Below are 17189 nucleotides of genomic sequence, written 5' to 3'. Positions count from 1 at the left end.
TGCATTATTGATTACTGTTGACATGGACAAACACCCGATCAGATACTAAGCATGCTACATGATTATGAAATGCATTCATGGTGTTGTGTTTGGTGTCGACATCAAAGACGCCCTGAGAAAAAAAGGTTGAACCCTTTCCTCCTTTCTCCCCTCCACGGATCTCACTTTTTGCTGCGTCGGCATAGATGTGAGGACTTTTGAGATTGGACATGCTCATGCGTCATCAAAATTAGTACTTGGAATATCTCACTTCTGCGTAATGCATGGCCTTTCTGCAACATTTAGAGTCAAGCAAGGCCAAAAGAGGAAGAGGGAATATGCAAGAGTCTGAATTCGGCATCAGACACCCCCCCCCTCCCTCTGTCTCCTTGGATTTCGCTCCCTGCTCATCACTGTCTGGCTTTCTGAGACTGAAATCACGGCCGCTGCATTGGCTTTCTGGATCACTCCTCAGCTCTGAATGGGAAGGTCACCCACAGCAAGGATGAGAGGGATTCAATTTAAAATCTGTGCAGCTCACCTAGGAAAACTCATCCCGTGTGTGTGTGTGTGTGTGTGTGTAGGTGCGTAAAGGTGTGTAGGCGCGTGTGTGTGTGTGTGTGTGTGTGTGCTACAATGTCATTAAATCAAAATTTGACACCACATCAATTCTACGATTCTGCAATTATATTTCAGATCTTCACCATTGCAGATCTTTTTTTTGGCTGTGGAAGTTACGTTTTTGTTACACATACATACAGTGCATGATAACACACACACATAAACACACACACACACAAGTATTCACAGGGACCAGAGTGGCGCTGCCCAGAACTGTGGTGGAACTACTAGAGTTGCCCGTGGGTTGTGTTCTAAAACCACCAGGGGCCGGATCTGGAGATTGTCCCCCCTCAGCCAGGAACCTGCCCACAAAGACAGGAAGTGGAAGGGTTCCACCTGATATCCCAGGGGCCCCAGGGGAGAAACGTTTCACTGGCTAAGCACACACAGACGGTAGGCAGCAGGCCGCCGCACATACAATGCAGGCAAATAAGGCTGGACGGCAAATAAGGCCCCGCTTCAGGGACAAAAAGTTGCACGTGAAAACCAACCATCATTGTTGCGTGTTGACGAACGAGATTAACCCCTTCATCTGTTTGAGTCGAGCAGCCGGAGGGAAGTTCCCCCTGCAGCGACAGCCTGGCTCGCTCTCCTTTCTCCTCTCTTTTTTGTTGATGCGGTTCCAGTCCGGAAAACGCGCTTTGCCACGGCCTTTCGCCAGGCAGCAGCATACCATAAAGATAACTACAGACCTGTACAGCAGCGCATTCAGCATCGTGGGTCAGAACCTATATCACACAGCCTCAGTCGCAGGTCGCAGGGCTGACCCTCCTCCTGCAGCCCGTCACTCATGAATGCTCAGAATATACGCGAATGAGACTACGGTTTCTGATATGGTCGAACGTCACCCGGAGAAGAATAACTATCACATGACATGAATGCAACGTTCACCCACGGAACAGATCCGTCTGAGGCCGATGCAAAGTTCTTGCAGCCACAACAACGAAACATTATAATTAACAAATGTGCGTTTGAAAGAAATTATCCATCATTTATAACCTGGGATTTGGGTTTTAGATTTTTGGGTTGAAGTAGGAGGAGCCTAAAATTCTGCTGTAGCGGCAAGAGCCGGATGAGGACCAGAGCAAAACTGTCAATAAATGAATTCAAATTGTACCCCCACAAAATGATACAGAAAGGTTCATCTAACACATAAACGGGTACTGTTTCATACTAATACGTGTGACGTCAGAGCACACCAGAATATGTTTTTGCATTTTCAGTTTATCGGGTTCTGATTGTTGGTTGGCTGTGGTTTCAATAAATACAGATGCATTTTGTCGGCCTTGCTTCAATATGAAGGATGTCCTTTACTTTGGTACTGTCAAAAAAGTGAATAAAAACTCACACAAAAAACACTGGAGATCAACAGTACCGATATTTTATAATGCCACAGTTATGAGAACTATTTAAAATATATATATATATATATCCTGAACACTTAAAATGTATTCTTTGTGGTAGAAATCCGTTGCTGAAGGCGATATGTTATAGACTCCTGTCTCCCCTCCATGGCAGATGAACCCCGAACTATCAGCGTGGATGGATGTCACTGTGGAGGTTACTGTTGGATCTGACCCACTCAGGAAAAGCACATCCATCTCTCCTTCCTCCAAAACCCTCTTTACTGTGATCCATCGGCAACTTCCCACCTCCTCACACGCTCCTACTCTCTCTCTCTCTGACTCCTGACTCCTGTCGTCCCTCCTCTCAGCACCATGTTGTACCGTCTGGGTCTCTCTCGGGGGGGGGGGGGGGGGGGGCTGCGCACTGAGTGCATGCGTAGAGGATGGCAGACAGGCCTGACCCATTTTTCTAGCGCTTTCCTCCCTCTTCTCCTTCGCTCCATCTCTCTCTCTCTCTCTCTCCCACTGATTCGCTGTACATTTGTATGCATCCCTGCTACTCGGCTGTCTTTATACGGGTGTCTTTTACATTCTTCTTCCCTCTAAGAATGATGGGAACTGGAAGTCTTTGGACATTTGCATGCACTTAAAAAATGGCAGCCAGATACGACTTAAGTAAAAGTGGGTGGTGGTGCTAAAAGAGAATGTTTCTATGAAGTGTGTTTATGTGTGTTGTCATGGATACCCGAGTCGTCGAGCCTTCGTGAAAGAGCCAGGCAGTGACGACCAAACCCAACTAGCCCGGCTCTGTGCGTCTGTGTGGGGTAAAAACTCCTGCCCGCCGGAGAGTCATGAATCCTGACAATTCCTGCTAACGAGAGCTTTCCTCGCTTCCCGATAAATCACAGAAGTGACCGTAACCGTAAGAGCTGCAGGCACGGCGGCATGGAGAAGTGCAAGCGCAGTCGCCGCTTGCTTGCTTTAGTAAAGGCCTTAATGAAACCTCACATCTGAGAAAACAACCGGTGGCACAGTCTAGACATTGACAGGCAGGACACACTCTCTGACCTTAAAGCGTAACACACTCTCTGACCTTAAAGCGTAACACTCTCTCTGACCCTAAAGTGTAACACACTCTCTCTGACCCTAAAGCGTAACACTCTCTCTGACCCTAAAGCGTAACACTCTCTCTGACCCTAGAGCAAAACACACTCTCTGACCCTAAAGCGTAACACACTCTCTGACCTTAAAGCGTAACACACTCTCTGACCTTAAAGCGTAACACACTCTCTGACCTTAAAGCGTAACACTCTCTCTGACCCTAAAGTGTAACACACTCTCTCTGACCCTAAAGCGTAACACACTCTCTGACCCTAAAGCGTAACACTCTCTCTGACCATAAAGCGTAACACACTCTCTGACCTTAAAGCGTAACACACTCTCTGACCCTAAAGCGTAACACACTCTCTGATCTTAAAGCGTAACACACTCTCTTCTGGTGTCGTTATCCATCACACATCGTTTGTCTTACCTCATCACCTAAAAATGGGATAACGACATTGCTCAGACACCCCTATGTTCAGACATTGGGCTGGTGACCTGCATGGTGACCCCTGGCCAATCCGAACCCCAACCCCAACCCAACCCAACCCAACCCGACCCGAACCCTTCAGTCGATAAAAAGGTGAAGACAACTATACTGTCTGAACATAGAGACCCCGTTCTTATATTTTCCTTTAGTCCAAATCTTCTCAAAGTGTGAAACTATGCTTTAAAGTCCGTTCTGCAGGCCGTGCCGAGATTCCAAAGAACTCAAACCCACAGATTCCAAAAACAGTAACTTCATATCCTCGTGTTGCTCCTGCAGAATTCAGTGTTCGATTGTCTGTCAGCAGTCGTTGTCCGGGACGATGAAGCCTGAGGCATGTCATCCTCACACGAACTCTGACTGGCTCATTTCTCATGAATCATTATGGAGGGAAGGAAGAGAGAATTTAACCCATCGTAGGAAGCCGGAGTCGTTTTAGCACTGGCATGAGCCTGAGCCCACACTTGGCTTCTTTGTCTGGTCGCTGCTCTTCCTCTGAAAACCTCTTAATAACATGAAATCTAATCTCTCTCTCTCCGGTTCCTCTCCGACTTGTGGCTACAACTGTGGTTTTGGAGCGAGGCGAGAGTCCGGCGCTGATTCAATGAGGGAGGAACCCGCCGCATCCTCTTCCATCTTCGCTTCTTCTCTGCGGTGACCACAATGCCGCTCTCCTACCGTCTGAGCTGTCAATCATCCATCTTCCCTCCAAATAACTGAGAGACACACACAGAGAGGGAGAGAGAGAGCGAGAGACAAATGGCTGCCGCTTCTGTGCGTTTGGAAATTTTGCATGCAGGTCAGGATTTACAGCCAGACTGGGTCATGTCGATGTTGTATTGAGGCCAGGCACACACCGAGGCAGGAAAACGCAGTGATGCAATGCATTCACCTTGATCTACCATCTCCACACACACACACACACTGGTATGCATGGTGAAGCCAGAGGCAGCGTAACAACATCAAAGATTGAGAAGTTTGCGGCAAAAGAAAATTGCTGTTCCAGCTCGGTCTGGGCGATGACATCAGAGGTCTGGGTGTCGGGGCCCAGAGGGAGAGGCGCTGGTGGGAGAGGGCAGAACATCAGGCTGGCGCTGGAAGGTTAGCTGCTACCATTAACCCTGACGTCATCATGGCACAGGATGGGAAATGGTTCGAGGAACGTTTGTGAATACATTTGCATTGATTTGCACATTTTTGCCTCGAATCTGAGCTGAAGTTTTAAGGCGAGACCAAGTAACAGGAGCAAACCGATTTGTGATAACGGCGCTTGGAGTTGAATAATTTGCTCTCGGTACTGCGTATTTCAGATTGGTTGGGCCGTGCTGTCGGCCTGTTCTTTATGAACGTTAGCTGGTGTGATAACAGCTTTTAAAAAAAGACAGCAAAACGCCATTTTATTGCTGCAGCTCGACTTGAAGTTAAGTCAGAAAACAGACCAGCAGCCAGTTTATGTTCCTTCATCCTTGGTTGTCGGGATGGGAATGCAGACAGAGAGTCCCCACGATCGTTTGATCCAAAAACAATGGCTCATTAAAGTACATTACACCTCTGGACTTATCAGAAAAACTACCTAGCAAGTCACAACTTCCTGAAAAAAACAAATATCCTGCTTGTGACATTACTGAATTAATGCAAACAGATGAGATGAGGAATTTCTCTGAGGATTGATGAGGAAGCATCAATTGAATACTTATTTATTCACCAGCTAATAGAACTCAACTGCCAATGTCGATATACAGAAATTCATCATTTAACATCACTGTTACTGTGGTTTTTCCCCCCCCCCCATCAGGGTTCAGGGGGGGCGGGGCAGCTGGGGTACCTCTGAAGATGAGCTAAACAACACGTCTGTGTTCTGTTCTGTTCCTCGTGGTGATGACACGTGACTTCATGTCAACTTATCGACTTTGTGTTGAGCCTCTGCAGAACTGTTGACAGTGAATAACTAATGGCAGCAGATGGGTTAGGCAAAACAATGAACCAAGTTTATGGAGGCAGGGCGCCATCTAGTGGTGGATTAAGAACAGATGATGCTCGTAGGATGAACCAGTCACAACTGACTGCAAATGTTTGCTCAATAATCTTTATTCAAATCAGTATCCTACACGAGTAAACTAAACAGAATGTGTCGGTTAGATTCTGCACGACAGAATGTGGTCGTGTCAGAAGACAATGTCAAAAAGCACCAACCATTTGTTCCCAATGTACCGCAGTTATTTAAAAATGTAAAAGAAAACAACGTGGAATGTCAAAGGAGAAATCCCCCCCCCCCCCCCCTATTAAAGAGAGTCAATTGCAATAATAATAGTCAAAAGAAATGCCGAGTGATGAACGAAGGACACGTCGACCTCTTGTTGCAGGTGTTCCCAAAATATAAGGAAATGACACGTTCAACACAGGTCTGAATTAATCCTACAGTTAAAGGATTAAATGGAGACATCGCCTGCAGGTGAACTCTGGGCTTGTGCCTTCATCCAGTGGACGAGCCTTTATGACAGTCACATGACAAAGGGAACGGTTTTATGTGTAATTTTGACAACAAAGGTAAAGAACTTCCCTTGAGTTTTCTAACAAAAGATTCTACAACACTGTATGAACAGAAACGTGAACAACAAAGTTTCACTGATAATATTTACTGTACAGAAATTATTTTACAGGAAGGATTTATCCAGCGTTGTAGTTCCAGTTTCGAGATTCCCTTTTTTTTTTTTAAATGCCTGTTTAGAAAAATACTGAACTTTTACAGTTCCATGGTAAAATGGAACGTAGGAATAAAGTGCTAAACAGTTTCTGATGAATTATTTACCTCTTCTATATACTTAAGAAAACACGATCTTCAAATAGATCAGTAGAGTTTGTAGAAAGGTTAGAAATATCAACAATATTAGAAAGTACAGTATTGTGCGTGTGTGTGTGTGTGCGTGTGTGTGTATGCTTGCCGCTCAGTTTGTGTTCACGGAATATCAAGGAATATTAAAAATACGTGGAACTTCAAGGCTCTGTGAGCAGCTTAAAAGTGCACCAAAGTGGAAAACAGCTAGTCTGAGCGAGGCCGTCGGTCAAACCTGCTTGCTAAAATAAGGCCACCTGTAGCAGGCCTCCTTATAGGACGTAGCATTGACAACTCTGAACATGTCTTTCCTAACAAAAGACAGGAAGCTCTTCAGAGGGCAGAGCGGCTGACCGGCCTGGCGGTCACGGGAGCGACAGAAGGCGGTGTGAAATGTCACGTCCTCACCGTTGTACAACACCCTGATGAACAGCTTGGGTTCGACGCCTTTGTCCGCTCGCTCCTTTGGCTGCCCTTGCGTCGCCGGCGGACTCTTCCACATTTCAAAGACTATTCTTGCTGCAAATCGCGGGAAGCGGGCTTCGTGCAGCCCCAGGGCGCTCAGCAACGGCGCCATAGTCACATCGTGGGCTGAGGAGAGGCCGAAGACCGCCTCGCCCCCAGCCTCGCCGTCCCTTGCTGCACGCACCATCCTGTTGGCAGTTTGGTTGAGGTAGGGGTGCATGGCTAGGATGGCGTATTTGTGGTACAGCCCCACCCTTCTACGATCCACCTCATCATTTAGCTGCTGTCGACGAATCACGGCAAATTGTTCCATTGTCAGGCATTCCTTGGAACCGCCGTCTCCCACGGCGACGCATGGGAAAGAAATGCTGTGGCAGAGGTGGCACAGCAGGGAGTCGATGGGGTTCGCAGCCCGGAGTTGGCGTGTGGGAAGGCCCAGGGTCTGTGCCATTTCGACGTAAGTCTTATCCAGTTCTGTGTTGCTCACTCTGAGCTGATACTGCCTCTTTTGCTCTTCCCCAAGGTACTTGCCCCTGGCGGGGCAGTCGCATGTTGAGCTACAAAACAGCGTGCTCCACTGATAGTGCACCGTCAGTTTGGTCCAATCAAACTCCGGGAGGAAGCCGTACAGGAAGGCCAGTGCACTCTGGAGAGTGCGGGACTTGCTTGTTGTCTCTACCCACACTTGGCGGGGTGACCAGTCTGACGGGAGGAAATGTTGGTTCTTGTAGGCCTGATTGAGGATCTGACCGTTACGCAGATGCTGCACCACACCTGGAAAGACAGGAAACAAGATACTTTTGATGTTTACCTTTGAGTAATGCTTCTTATCAAAGAGCGACAATGAATAGAAGTCCCAGGACCAGCCAAACTACGGGGGGAAAAAGTGGAACTTATAGTCCGGAAAATACACGACATGATTTAAAATTAACATTTTATACGTTTTGCAATTCCTTTTATGTTTTATTTGGACTTTCCCCAAAGGCTTGTTTATTCTTTAGCAGCAGTTTGATATAAATGTTTCTGACAAGAAGTGAAAAGCAACATTTTATCCAAGAATGAACATAGAACGTTGATCTGTAAACATTCGGCGAAGACGTCCACCTGTCTGCGTGAGTTCCCCCGTCTCACAGGCGCTGTGGTTGGGAACACGTGGAAGGTAGCTCAGTGGCACGTCCCAATGGCCACGCCCTCCCTGGCGCATGTGAGCGATGTAGGACTTCAACAGGGGGTGGGATGGATTCCTGAGAATCATAAAATTATCAATTAAGCGTCTGGATTTTTTTTGTTTGTTTTTAGAAAACTGCACAGGAAAAAAAGGAAAACTGCACCGCCTCATAATCACATCCTGAAGATTTAGTCAAAATTAAAACTGTTCTCTTTATTATATTTAGCCTTTATTTATCAACCTGCATCAGTAAAACAACAGAGGCTCTTGTGTGAAGGTAAAACATCACAATTAGAGAGAGAGAGAGAGAGAGAGAGAGAGATTTACAGTTAAAACAAACAGCTTGGGGTCAAATTAAAACAAGTTGCAGATGACATAATTGTTCTTGGACTAACAAATGCAAGTTGTAATTATGTTGTTAATTATAATTTATTCCAAATCTGAAACGACTGAGCCAATTTCATGGAATAAGAGCCAAACACACAGGAAAGCCTTCAACGTTTGCTGGTTTAAGGTCAAGATGATCAGAGCTTCCGGGTAAAAGCCACCGCTTCAGCAGCCGACCTTCCATTTCCCAAGTGGATTTAAACGCTGTATCTCTAATCGCATAGATACGAGCTAATGTCGGAGGAAACATGTTGGATAAAAATGCTTCACCGAGATGATTCCCAGAGGTCATAGTGACATGTCACAGGAAGAGAGCCGGAGAGGTAAATACGTTATCAGTTCTCTAAACAAACACGCTGGAGAAAATGAACTGTGAGCAAGAATTATTATTATTATTAGTGGAATAATTAGCATGTTTCCTGCTGCTTCTCAGCCTCAGTCTCAGCCACTAATTAATTTACATATTAATAATGTTTTAACTGAAGTTTTATGTCTAACTCATTCATAGTTTAATCTAAAATCACTTTTTTGTGTAATTGCATTGATGACATCGTGCTTTTCTTACTTTTACGCTTGTTGACTAGTTTAAGTTTGGACCTCTGTTTTAAGGGAAAGTACTAGAAAAGTAGAAATTGCCTTAAACTTAAGTATCTTTGGGATTTGGACCTCGGATTGTTCACCGTGTGACCAAATGATTTACATTTGACAACATAATTTTTTTGTTAGAATGGAAAACTTGATTTAACAACAGTAATTCAATCAATGAGCCATGTATTTATCAATAATATTTTATTGTATTGTCATGTTTTGCCTGGGATTAAATGCCACACTTGCCACCAGGTGTCTCTCTTTCACCACGAGACTCTCGCGCTGTTCATTCTGTGTGGGAGGGAAAATCGCCCCAGCCCTACAAGACATGGTGATATAAAAAGATGAAGGCATTCGTTGCTTTGGGAGGGGCACACACACACATACATGCTGGTTTGAGGACACGCATATACAAATGTACACACACACACACAGAGGAAGGAAGGCAGCAAGAGGAGTAGTTAGCGATCTAATAGAGTAGAGATGATTGAAGACTGCTTCAACAGCTCAGCTTGCTCACATTAAAAGAGCGCATACACACAGTTGCCATGGCGACCGTGGCCAGGTTGGGGAACTTTGCATAGAGCATGACCTTCTGTCAAGACTTGAAATCAGGCATTTGACTGAGGGATTGGAAACTTGCTCTCACACATCCAGCAATGAGCAGAGCGACAAAAGGGACAACTTGGAGCCGCTGTCAAAATAAAAGCATAGAAAGCGCCGCTGCGATCCCGGATGACAGAGCTGTAGCCTACATTCTCTACTCACAAGGGAAGCGCTTCCTTTTCTCGTCACGTCGCAGCAGCGGCTGTTCGACCCACTTATCACGCTTTATTATTCAGCCGCGTGGAAGTGTTTGATCAAACACATGGGAGGGGCGAATGAGGCGAAATGAAAACGATGTTGATCCTTTCTGGTCTGTAATCACACGACGGGTTTGCTGGGGGGGGTTCGGAGCGATCTAGGTTTAATTGGCTGCTCTGAGGGGCTGGATGTCAGCGGATTGGGGGGGGGGGGCTCTGGTGTGGACGGAGAGACAGCCAGACTGTCTATTAGGCTGATTGTTGCCAACACAAAGATTACAGAGTCCAATTACATTAAGAGGAGATTATCATCGTTGGACAGGACCGTGAAAGGGATTTAGTCAGGGAGGCACGAGGAGAGAGAGACAGACAGACAGATGAGGGGGGGGGGGGTAAAACTGAAGTAAATAAGACGATGCGGGTGCAGAGAGAGACTAAGATCTTCATCGAAAAGAGGAAGAGAGGGAGGGAAGAGAGAGGGTGGGGGTGGGGGAGAACTCAGTTAACCGCAGACGGAGACAGCGGGTCGGCAAGCTGGTGCCAGTGCCCGCACACACACACACACACACACACACACACACACACACAGCTCCCTGTGAGGATTCAGCTGTGGGCATGTGCTAGTTCAGATCCCTGTTATTATATCCTGGACTCTAAACAAAACAGAACGACCTCTATTATTACGAGGTCACAGGAAAATGAAAATAGCGTCGTACGTGTCTCTGCTGGACTTTGAGCTGCCCGTCGAACCGCGAGCAGAAATCACTAATCGCCCGTTCAAGCATTCAGGCGGTCCACGCCGCCGTAACGAACTGGAGACTGTACAAGTTCAGGGCTCAGCGTAGCGTCACCCGGTATGAGAACGTGTGCGTCTGCGTGAAGGCATTCACAATCGATCCTCCTTTAGAAGAAAGCGTGTTCCTGCAACGCAAAGTCAAAGTCACGGTCTCGTCAAACAAACGCAAACACGGTTTGAGGGTGAGGAAAACCTGGAGAATGAATGAACGTCTGAATGCCACAAGCTCTCTCTGGCTCAGCTTCCAGACTGTAGTCGGGAAGCACGCGGGGGGGGGGGGGGTGTTTTTCTCCTGGGGCCGTTCTTAACAGGCCTGTAAAACACTGTTCATTTGGCCAGCAGCACGACAGAGCGACTGTAAATCGACCGATAGTCGCACGCTGAGCTTTTTCATCTGCTCCTTTCAGGTTCGACGTCGCTTTTGGACGACGTCACGAACTGCTGCGTGATTCGGGAGCTGCTGCTCGTTTAAAAAAATAAAATAACCAGTCTTACCGATAAATTTGCCGCGGTTGTTAACATTTCAGTCAACACAACTTTCCCATCGCAGAAGGCGAATGTCAAACACGGGACTTTTTTAGCAATTGTTTATTTAGTATTAAGAAATCTGATATACCGGGGATGCCTGTGTTGCTGTAACTTCCTGTGCAGACTGAAGGCTGCTGGAAAAAGATCGACTTGACCGCAGCCGTCGGTCCCCCCCCCCCCCGCCTCCGCGGTGCCTCCTGAACAATCTTATTGTAAATGGAACCGATTTCCTAGTTTTCAGATCCAGTTAATGAATCTGAACGTCAAGCAATGTCAGTCAAATGTTCTTCTGCCAGCAGCGCCAGCGTCTCTCTCCAGCCAGGCAGGCAGAGAGTCTATAAATTACTAAATGAAAGCCGGCCTCCACAATAAGAGCGGTTGTGTGTTGGATGGCCCCGCTTCAACTGCGGTTCAGAGATCGAGGGCACTGGGACAATCTAATAATTAGATGTAGGGCTTAGCTCCATCCTGTCAGTCTGTGTCTGCTCTAAAGGGTGTGGAGCGGCGGATTCATCCAGATGTGCAAAGCTTTGGGCAAAATCGAGTCACTGGCTGAATCTGACCTCGGGTCAACGGAACGGAGAACGGGATTGGTCACTGGGAATTCGCTGAACATATGGTGTTTAAAAAAAACATCCGAGAGGATGCGCATGGAAAGAAAAACCTCGTCTGCCCAAACTGAAGCGTCCGGGGCGAACATTTGAGCCGTTTGCAGAAGGATGCACAACGCGAAAATGCCGAGTTCGCACTTTTTCCAACGGTGCGCTACGAAAGCGTGCGGGGCTTTTAATAGCGTCCAATCAGAACGTCTCAACTCTCAAGTGGAGCGAGAATGTGAGCCGCCGAGCTAGCAACACTGGGCAGACATCAAGAAAGAAAGAACGCAGCGTAATGAATGCATGGTGGCGCAGTGGTAAGCGCCGTTCCCCCCCCCCCGCTGCAAGAAGGTCACGGGTTCAAATCCGGTTTGGGGCATTTCTGTGGCGAGTTCCTTTGTTATACCTGGTTAAATAAAGATAAGCATATTCACTGACTCATCTACAGGGAGCTTCTGAAGAGACGATAGCTCTGCTTGAAGGAGCTGCTCAGTTAGCATGTTGCTCAAAGATCCAAGTTTAATACGGACACACGTCATCAGATTTCGAGCGCGACCGTTGTATTTTTTAGTTGGGCTCACGGGAGACTTTCAGAGACACCTCCCGTCACCTCAAACTGAGCGGCAGCCGTTAACGGGCCGGCGGTTTTCCCGAGGATATGAGAAGCTGTTGTAGTAAATGGTCTCGGTATAGCAGCGGCGGAAATGTGATGGAACGCGTCCGAAAGCGATGCTGCAAGAGCAGAGAAAGCAAAGACGAATGATGCAGCATTCCCTTTAGAAAGGAGAAAAGGAAACGCTCCAGCTGGCGACTGACCTACTGGTAGGTGGGCGGGGCTTGGATTGGGCTCGACTGTTATGAAACCTTACGGAGGAGGGCTGGTCGGTGGAAAAGAAGTGAGAGAGTCGAACGCCCTTCCTCTTGTTCTGAGGTTAAGGTGAAGCAGCTTTGGTCCTCTTTTTTTTGGGGGGGGGGGAGGGGGGTTATTCGCAGGAAGCCGACGGGACAGACGCGGCGTCCTTCCTTAGCAACGCACCGGGCAGCGTTTAACCCATGACGTTAAAAACATGCATACTTGCTGGTGGACAAGGTGCAGTTGATGGCAGGTCTTTTGGTTTTCGGGATGAAGTAGAGCGGGTAGCGGTCGCCATGGCGAATCATCACCTGGACCGACAGCAGCTTGTAGTCAGCAGGACTGTGACCTGTCAGAGGAGATTCCCGTCAGCATCCGCATTTTATGGAATGTCAATAAAAGAACTGTTTTACAACGACTTTATCGTAACGTCGTTGTTGTTATGAAGTATCTAAATATTAGGACCGTCACTCATTATTCAGAAACGTCAGGTTTAAGGCTTCTGGGGGCTTTTGTTCCACTATATTTATGGTATTTAATCCATTTAAGGAAAAACACGGAGCAAATGAATGCCACCGATGAGGATAGTTACAGAATTGATTTGGTCCAGGGAGCCTAATGTGATGTCATCGCACGCCAGGCAGGACTTTATCGGAAATGTCATGCGGCAGCGACGGACCTGCTTCTCTTTCCCCCGCAACACATACTAGGGCCAGATCCAGGTTCTAGGTGTATGTTCCCATGGTGACAGAATCTAAATACAGGTACAAATGGGGAGCGGGAGGGGGGGGGGGGTGCTCCAAATGTTTCCTGAACACTTCTTTGAGTAGATGATGGCAAAAAAAAAAAAAAAAATTGTTCCAAAACTAGATTTTAGAAAGGTTAATTCACTTCCTATTTATTCAAGTTAATTTAACTTATTTACTTCATCCCCCACACGTAGGGAGCATCCAGATAACAAGCCTTTCAATCTTATAATGAAAAGAATATATTTTCTCTGAGCAGTCTTCGGCAGCGAGCGTATTTTCTATCGCCTTGCGGTGAACCGTGATTCCGAAGCAGAACGGCTGACGGGTTCTTGCTTCATTGATCAGTCCTGATTACTATTATTATATTAAGTAATCACATGTGATGTCTCTCAGTCTCAGTGACTCCATCAGCTCATCTATAATTAATTCCAACGTGCTGACAAGACGACGATGATGGTGGTGGTGGTGATTATGTGACGCTTGTTGCTGGAGATTCATCAGCCATCATTGATCTCATACAGAAACACAAATCCGAGCAGGTCATCAAGCTACAGAGCGCTGGCCTCACCCTCCCAGGCCTGCTCGGTCCGGTTGGGAGCGTTGCAGTAGCCGTAAGCCTCGGAAACGGGGCCCGTCTTCGGGTTGGGAGGTTCTGGGAACACTCGCTTTCTGCTCTTGCCCAACGACACCCCGAGGCCTCCCTCTGCAGGCTGGAAGGGTCGCGCCTCCATTAGTGGTGTGAGCGGGATGAGATTCACTGTCGGATCGGGGGGGGGGGGGGGGGCATAAAGAAAGAAAGAGACAAACAGAAATGATCTAAACCGGCTAAATGTGGAATGGGATGAAAAAAAAAAGTGTTATATCGCATCCCGCTGCAGAGAAAGAACAAAGTTCCTGCTCGGCCAATCAGAAAACAAAGATCGAATGCTCAACCCTCAAATTCTGTCATTTGCATTATCCTCATTACCCTCATTGCAGTTCTTGCAGTTGTCCCTCTATGAACATAACCTTGGAACGCTGCTCTGACATGAAAGACGCTGAACTGTGAGTTTCAGCGATTCACACAACAAAGTAGAACAACGGGTTCTGCTCGGCCTACGATAAAAACGTTGCATATGTGATACTTTAAAATCCAAAAATTAAGTTCTACAACAGATTACGGTACACAAAGTGGCTCGGCAGTTTGTACAAGCAGTAGATAAATGCTGGATCCAATCATAACAAAATAAAATAAAGCTAAAGGGCAGCAAAGAAAGGTTTCGCAATCAAGGTAACAAAAACGTACATTTAAAAAAACAATCATTCACAGATAATATTACTTCAAGTTTACTCCTGTCTGGCGGTGAGTACTACACCTGGAAAAGTACAGCGTGAAAGCAGAACGCGCGTAGAGCAATCCAGGAGAAGACCTTCTCTGTTTCTAGATGAGAGGTCTTCATGACAAGATTCCGATCTCCGAAATGAAGATTTCCGGATAAACTTACCACTGATGAGGAAGAGGAGAAGGTACGCGGCTACGGCAGACACCATTTTGGTGACTGTTTAAGCTTTAGTTCCAGGCGGGCACACTGGAGCTCATTCATTACCACAGCCTGTCTGCACCCCACGCTCCACACACACACACACACACACACACACACGCCTTCCTGGACTAGCTGAACTTTTGGAGGCCTGCTCATTCAGTCACACAATGAGGCTTTTGTAACCTGCTTCCCGACGCTACCAAGGCGACGCACTGCCACACACAACACGCACACAGGAGACACAAACACAACCAATGAACATGTGTAAACTTTTTTTAATATCAACTACTATAAACTCTGAATAAAATATATATATACTGATATTGAACCAGTTTTTTTTTTTATGATGTGTTTCCAAAGCCCTTTTCTAATGCTTTTCCAATCGCTTAGAATCGTGCCGACTTCCAGAACAGCTCCCCCTGTGGTGGCGGTCAGCACATGCACCGTCATCAGTGACTGATATTTTCTTCGTTGCCTTCGATCAGCAGGCATCACTGAATGCTCGCTAACACAATTCCAGTTTAAGCAGTTTCGAGTTAGCTTGGGGCTAGTGTGGTGCTTTTTTTAGGCTTTAAAAAAATTATAAAAGCTGCTACAGCTGTATTAGAGTGAAGACAGCGTAAACTGAAGCCACGCCCCCCTGGCTGTTCGCTGACAGCACTGGATGGAGCAGGAATGTGAGGAGTCCAAGTTGCTTGGCGTTCTGTTGATCATTGGGATCTGTCATGGTATCAGTTTCCGTGGTGACGGCATGCCGCTTATGTAGTTTGACAGGCTGTACAGGTATTTCAAGCTGTGCGGCGTCATTCGTCATCAGTGATTGACACATTCTTCATATAGAATGGTTTATATTTATATATATATATATATATATATATATATCTTCCTCCTATGGAATAAGCACGTGGCTCAATTTGACCCGCTTGTCGATCGGTCTTAAGAATCAATAAGAGCTGGAACCAAACAGTCAAATGGGAATTGAAACTGAAAGAGCCATCTGAGGAATAACAAGCCTTCATACTGAACTGCGATCGAATCTTTTGTTTGAGGGCATCATTTATGCGTCTAATCCTATAAATCCGACCTTTTGCGATTATTGATGATCTCTAATTTTGCTAATTAATCACTTAAACTTGTTGAATAAATAAAAAATGTGGAAAAAGTACTGCGCATTCCAACTGCTTCATCGACCACCTTTGAGACTGCAGAGCTGGAAAATGGCTTTCGGTGCAGGAATGTCTCCATTTCTCCAATTTCCTTTCATTCACTGCGGATGGCAGGGAATGACTGCGCAGACAACACCTACAGGAGATGCTGAACAATGACTCGGTGAGGAAAAGAGCCCATAACCCTTTCATTCACAGCAGACACGAGTGCACGAATGCATTACACAGACTCCCGGGGGCTTCAGAGCAACCAGGCCCGCTGTTGCTGCAGGATATTTATAGGATGTCTGTAGAGGATTCCGCTTTGTTTTTGGTTTGAATGGCATGTCATGAACGAGAAAGCAGTGAGAGGATGTGCGTTTATGAAACACAAGCCCACAGGACGACTCTTAAGTCAGGGATTCACAGTAAGGACGTCAAAGATTAACCATTAATCTGTTAACAGTCATTTTCCAGAGGAGGACAAACTAAAAACAAAGAATCAAGCAAGCCAGGACAGACGTCAGAGTCGCTGGTTAGTTACCAGTTAACGACTACTGAGCAACAAATAGATAAGATAAGAACACAAACACGAAGGAAGTGCACTCACAGAACTGCAGTCTGATTATGGCCAGCAAGGCCGCCGCCCCCAGCAACAGGAAGAGGAAGTAGTGGCGAGTCATCATCTTAGGTCTTTGGTCCATCAGCCACTCACACCCCAGGTTATCCCTGCAGTCCGGACACAACGGAGTCGATGAGCTAACGAGCTAATGAGCTAATGAGCTAAAGCAAATTGTTATAATCCTTATTTTTTACTCAGTTCCAAATGTAAAAAAAAAAAAAAGTTTTAGTTTTTTGTTAGCAGGATTACGGAAAAACTGCTGGATGGATCTTGATGATGGGGGGGGGGGGGGGGGGTTATTCTAATGATGGGTCTTGGACTAACTTGGATCCCAATTCATTTTGAGAGCGATCCGGATACAAAAGAATACGGATTTTCCCATTTACTTATTATGGAGGCTTTTTTCAAAAACTCATATCTTGTAAAATATTCATTCCATTTACTCATCAAAAGTCAGTAATAAAGTGGTCCGATACGCACTATCATGAATAATGTCTTCTGGATCGGATCCAGAATGAGGTCAGGAAAGTATATTAAAAATTTAACATTAAAACCTCATTTGCGGATTAAAAAATCAGTTAAAAATCAACCCAGCTTCA

General features: G+C 46.3%; 1 protein-coding gene across 1 annotated transcript; it reads right to left on the bottom strand.

Moving 5' to 3' along the window:
• Positions 1 to 6593: 6593 nt before the first annotated feature.
• Positions 6594 to 16672, bottom strand: pxylp1 (2-phosphoxylose phosphatase 1). The gene is made up of 5 exons (XM_068745615.1): positions 16579 to 16672; positions 13869 to 14057; positions 12774 to 12900; positions 7937 to 8076; positions 6594 to 7606 (listed from the first exon to the last, which is right to left on the bottom strand). The coding sequence occupies exons 1-5, from the start codon at positions 16670 to 16672 to the stop codon at positions 6597 to 6599; spliced, it is 1560 nt and encodes a 519-aa protein (XP_068601716.1). The 3' UTR covers positions 6594 to 6596.
• Between the last annotated feature and the right edge of the window lie 517 nt (positions 16673 to 17189).

Source organism: Brachionichthys hirsutus, chromosome 11 (assembly GCF_040956055.1).
Source record: "Brachionichthys hirsutus isolate HB-005 chromosome 11, CSIRO-AGI_Bhir_v1, whole genome shotgun sequence".
Classification (NCBI taxonomy): Eukaryota; Metazoa; Chordata; class Actinopteri; order Lophiiformes; family Brachionichthyidae; genus Brachionichthys; species Brachionichthys hirsutus.
The sequence above is the reverse complement of the archived record's forward strand: the minus strand, read 5'-3'. Positions and strand labels throughout refer to the sequence as shown.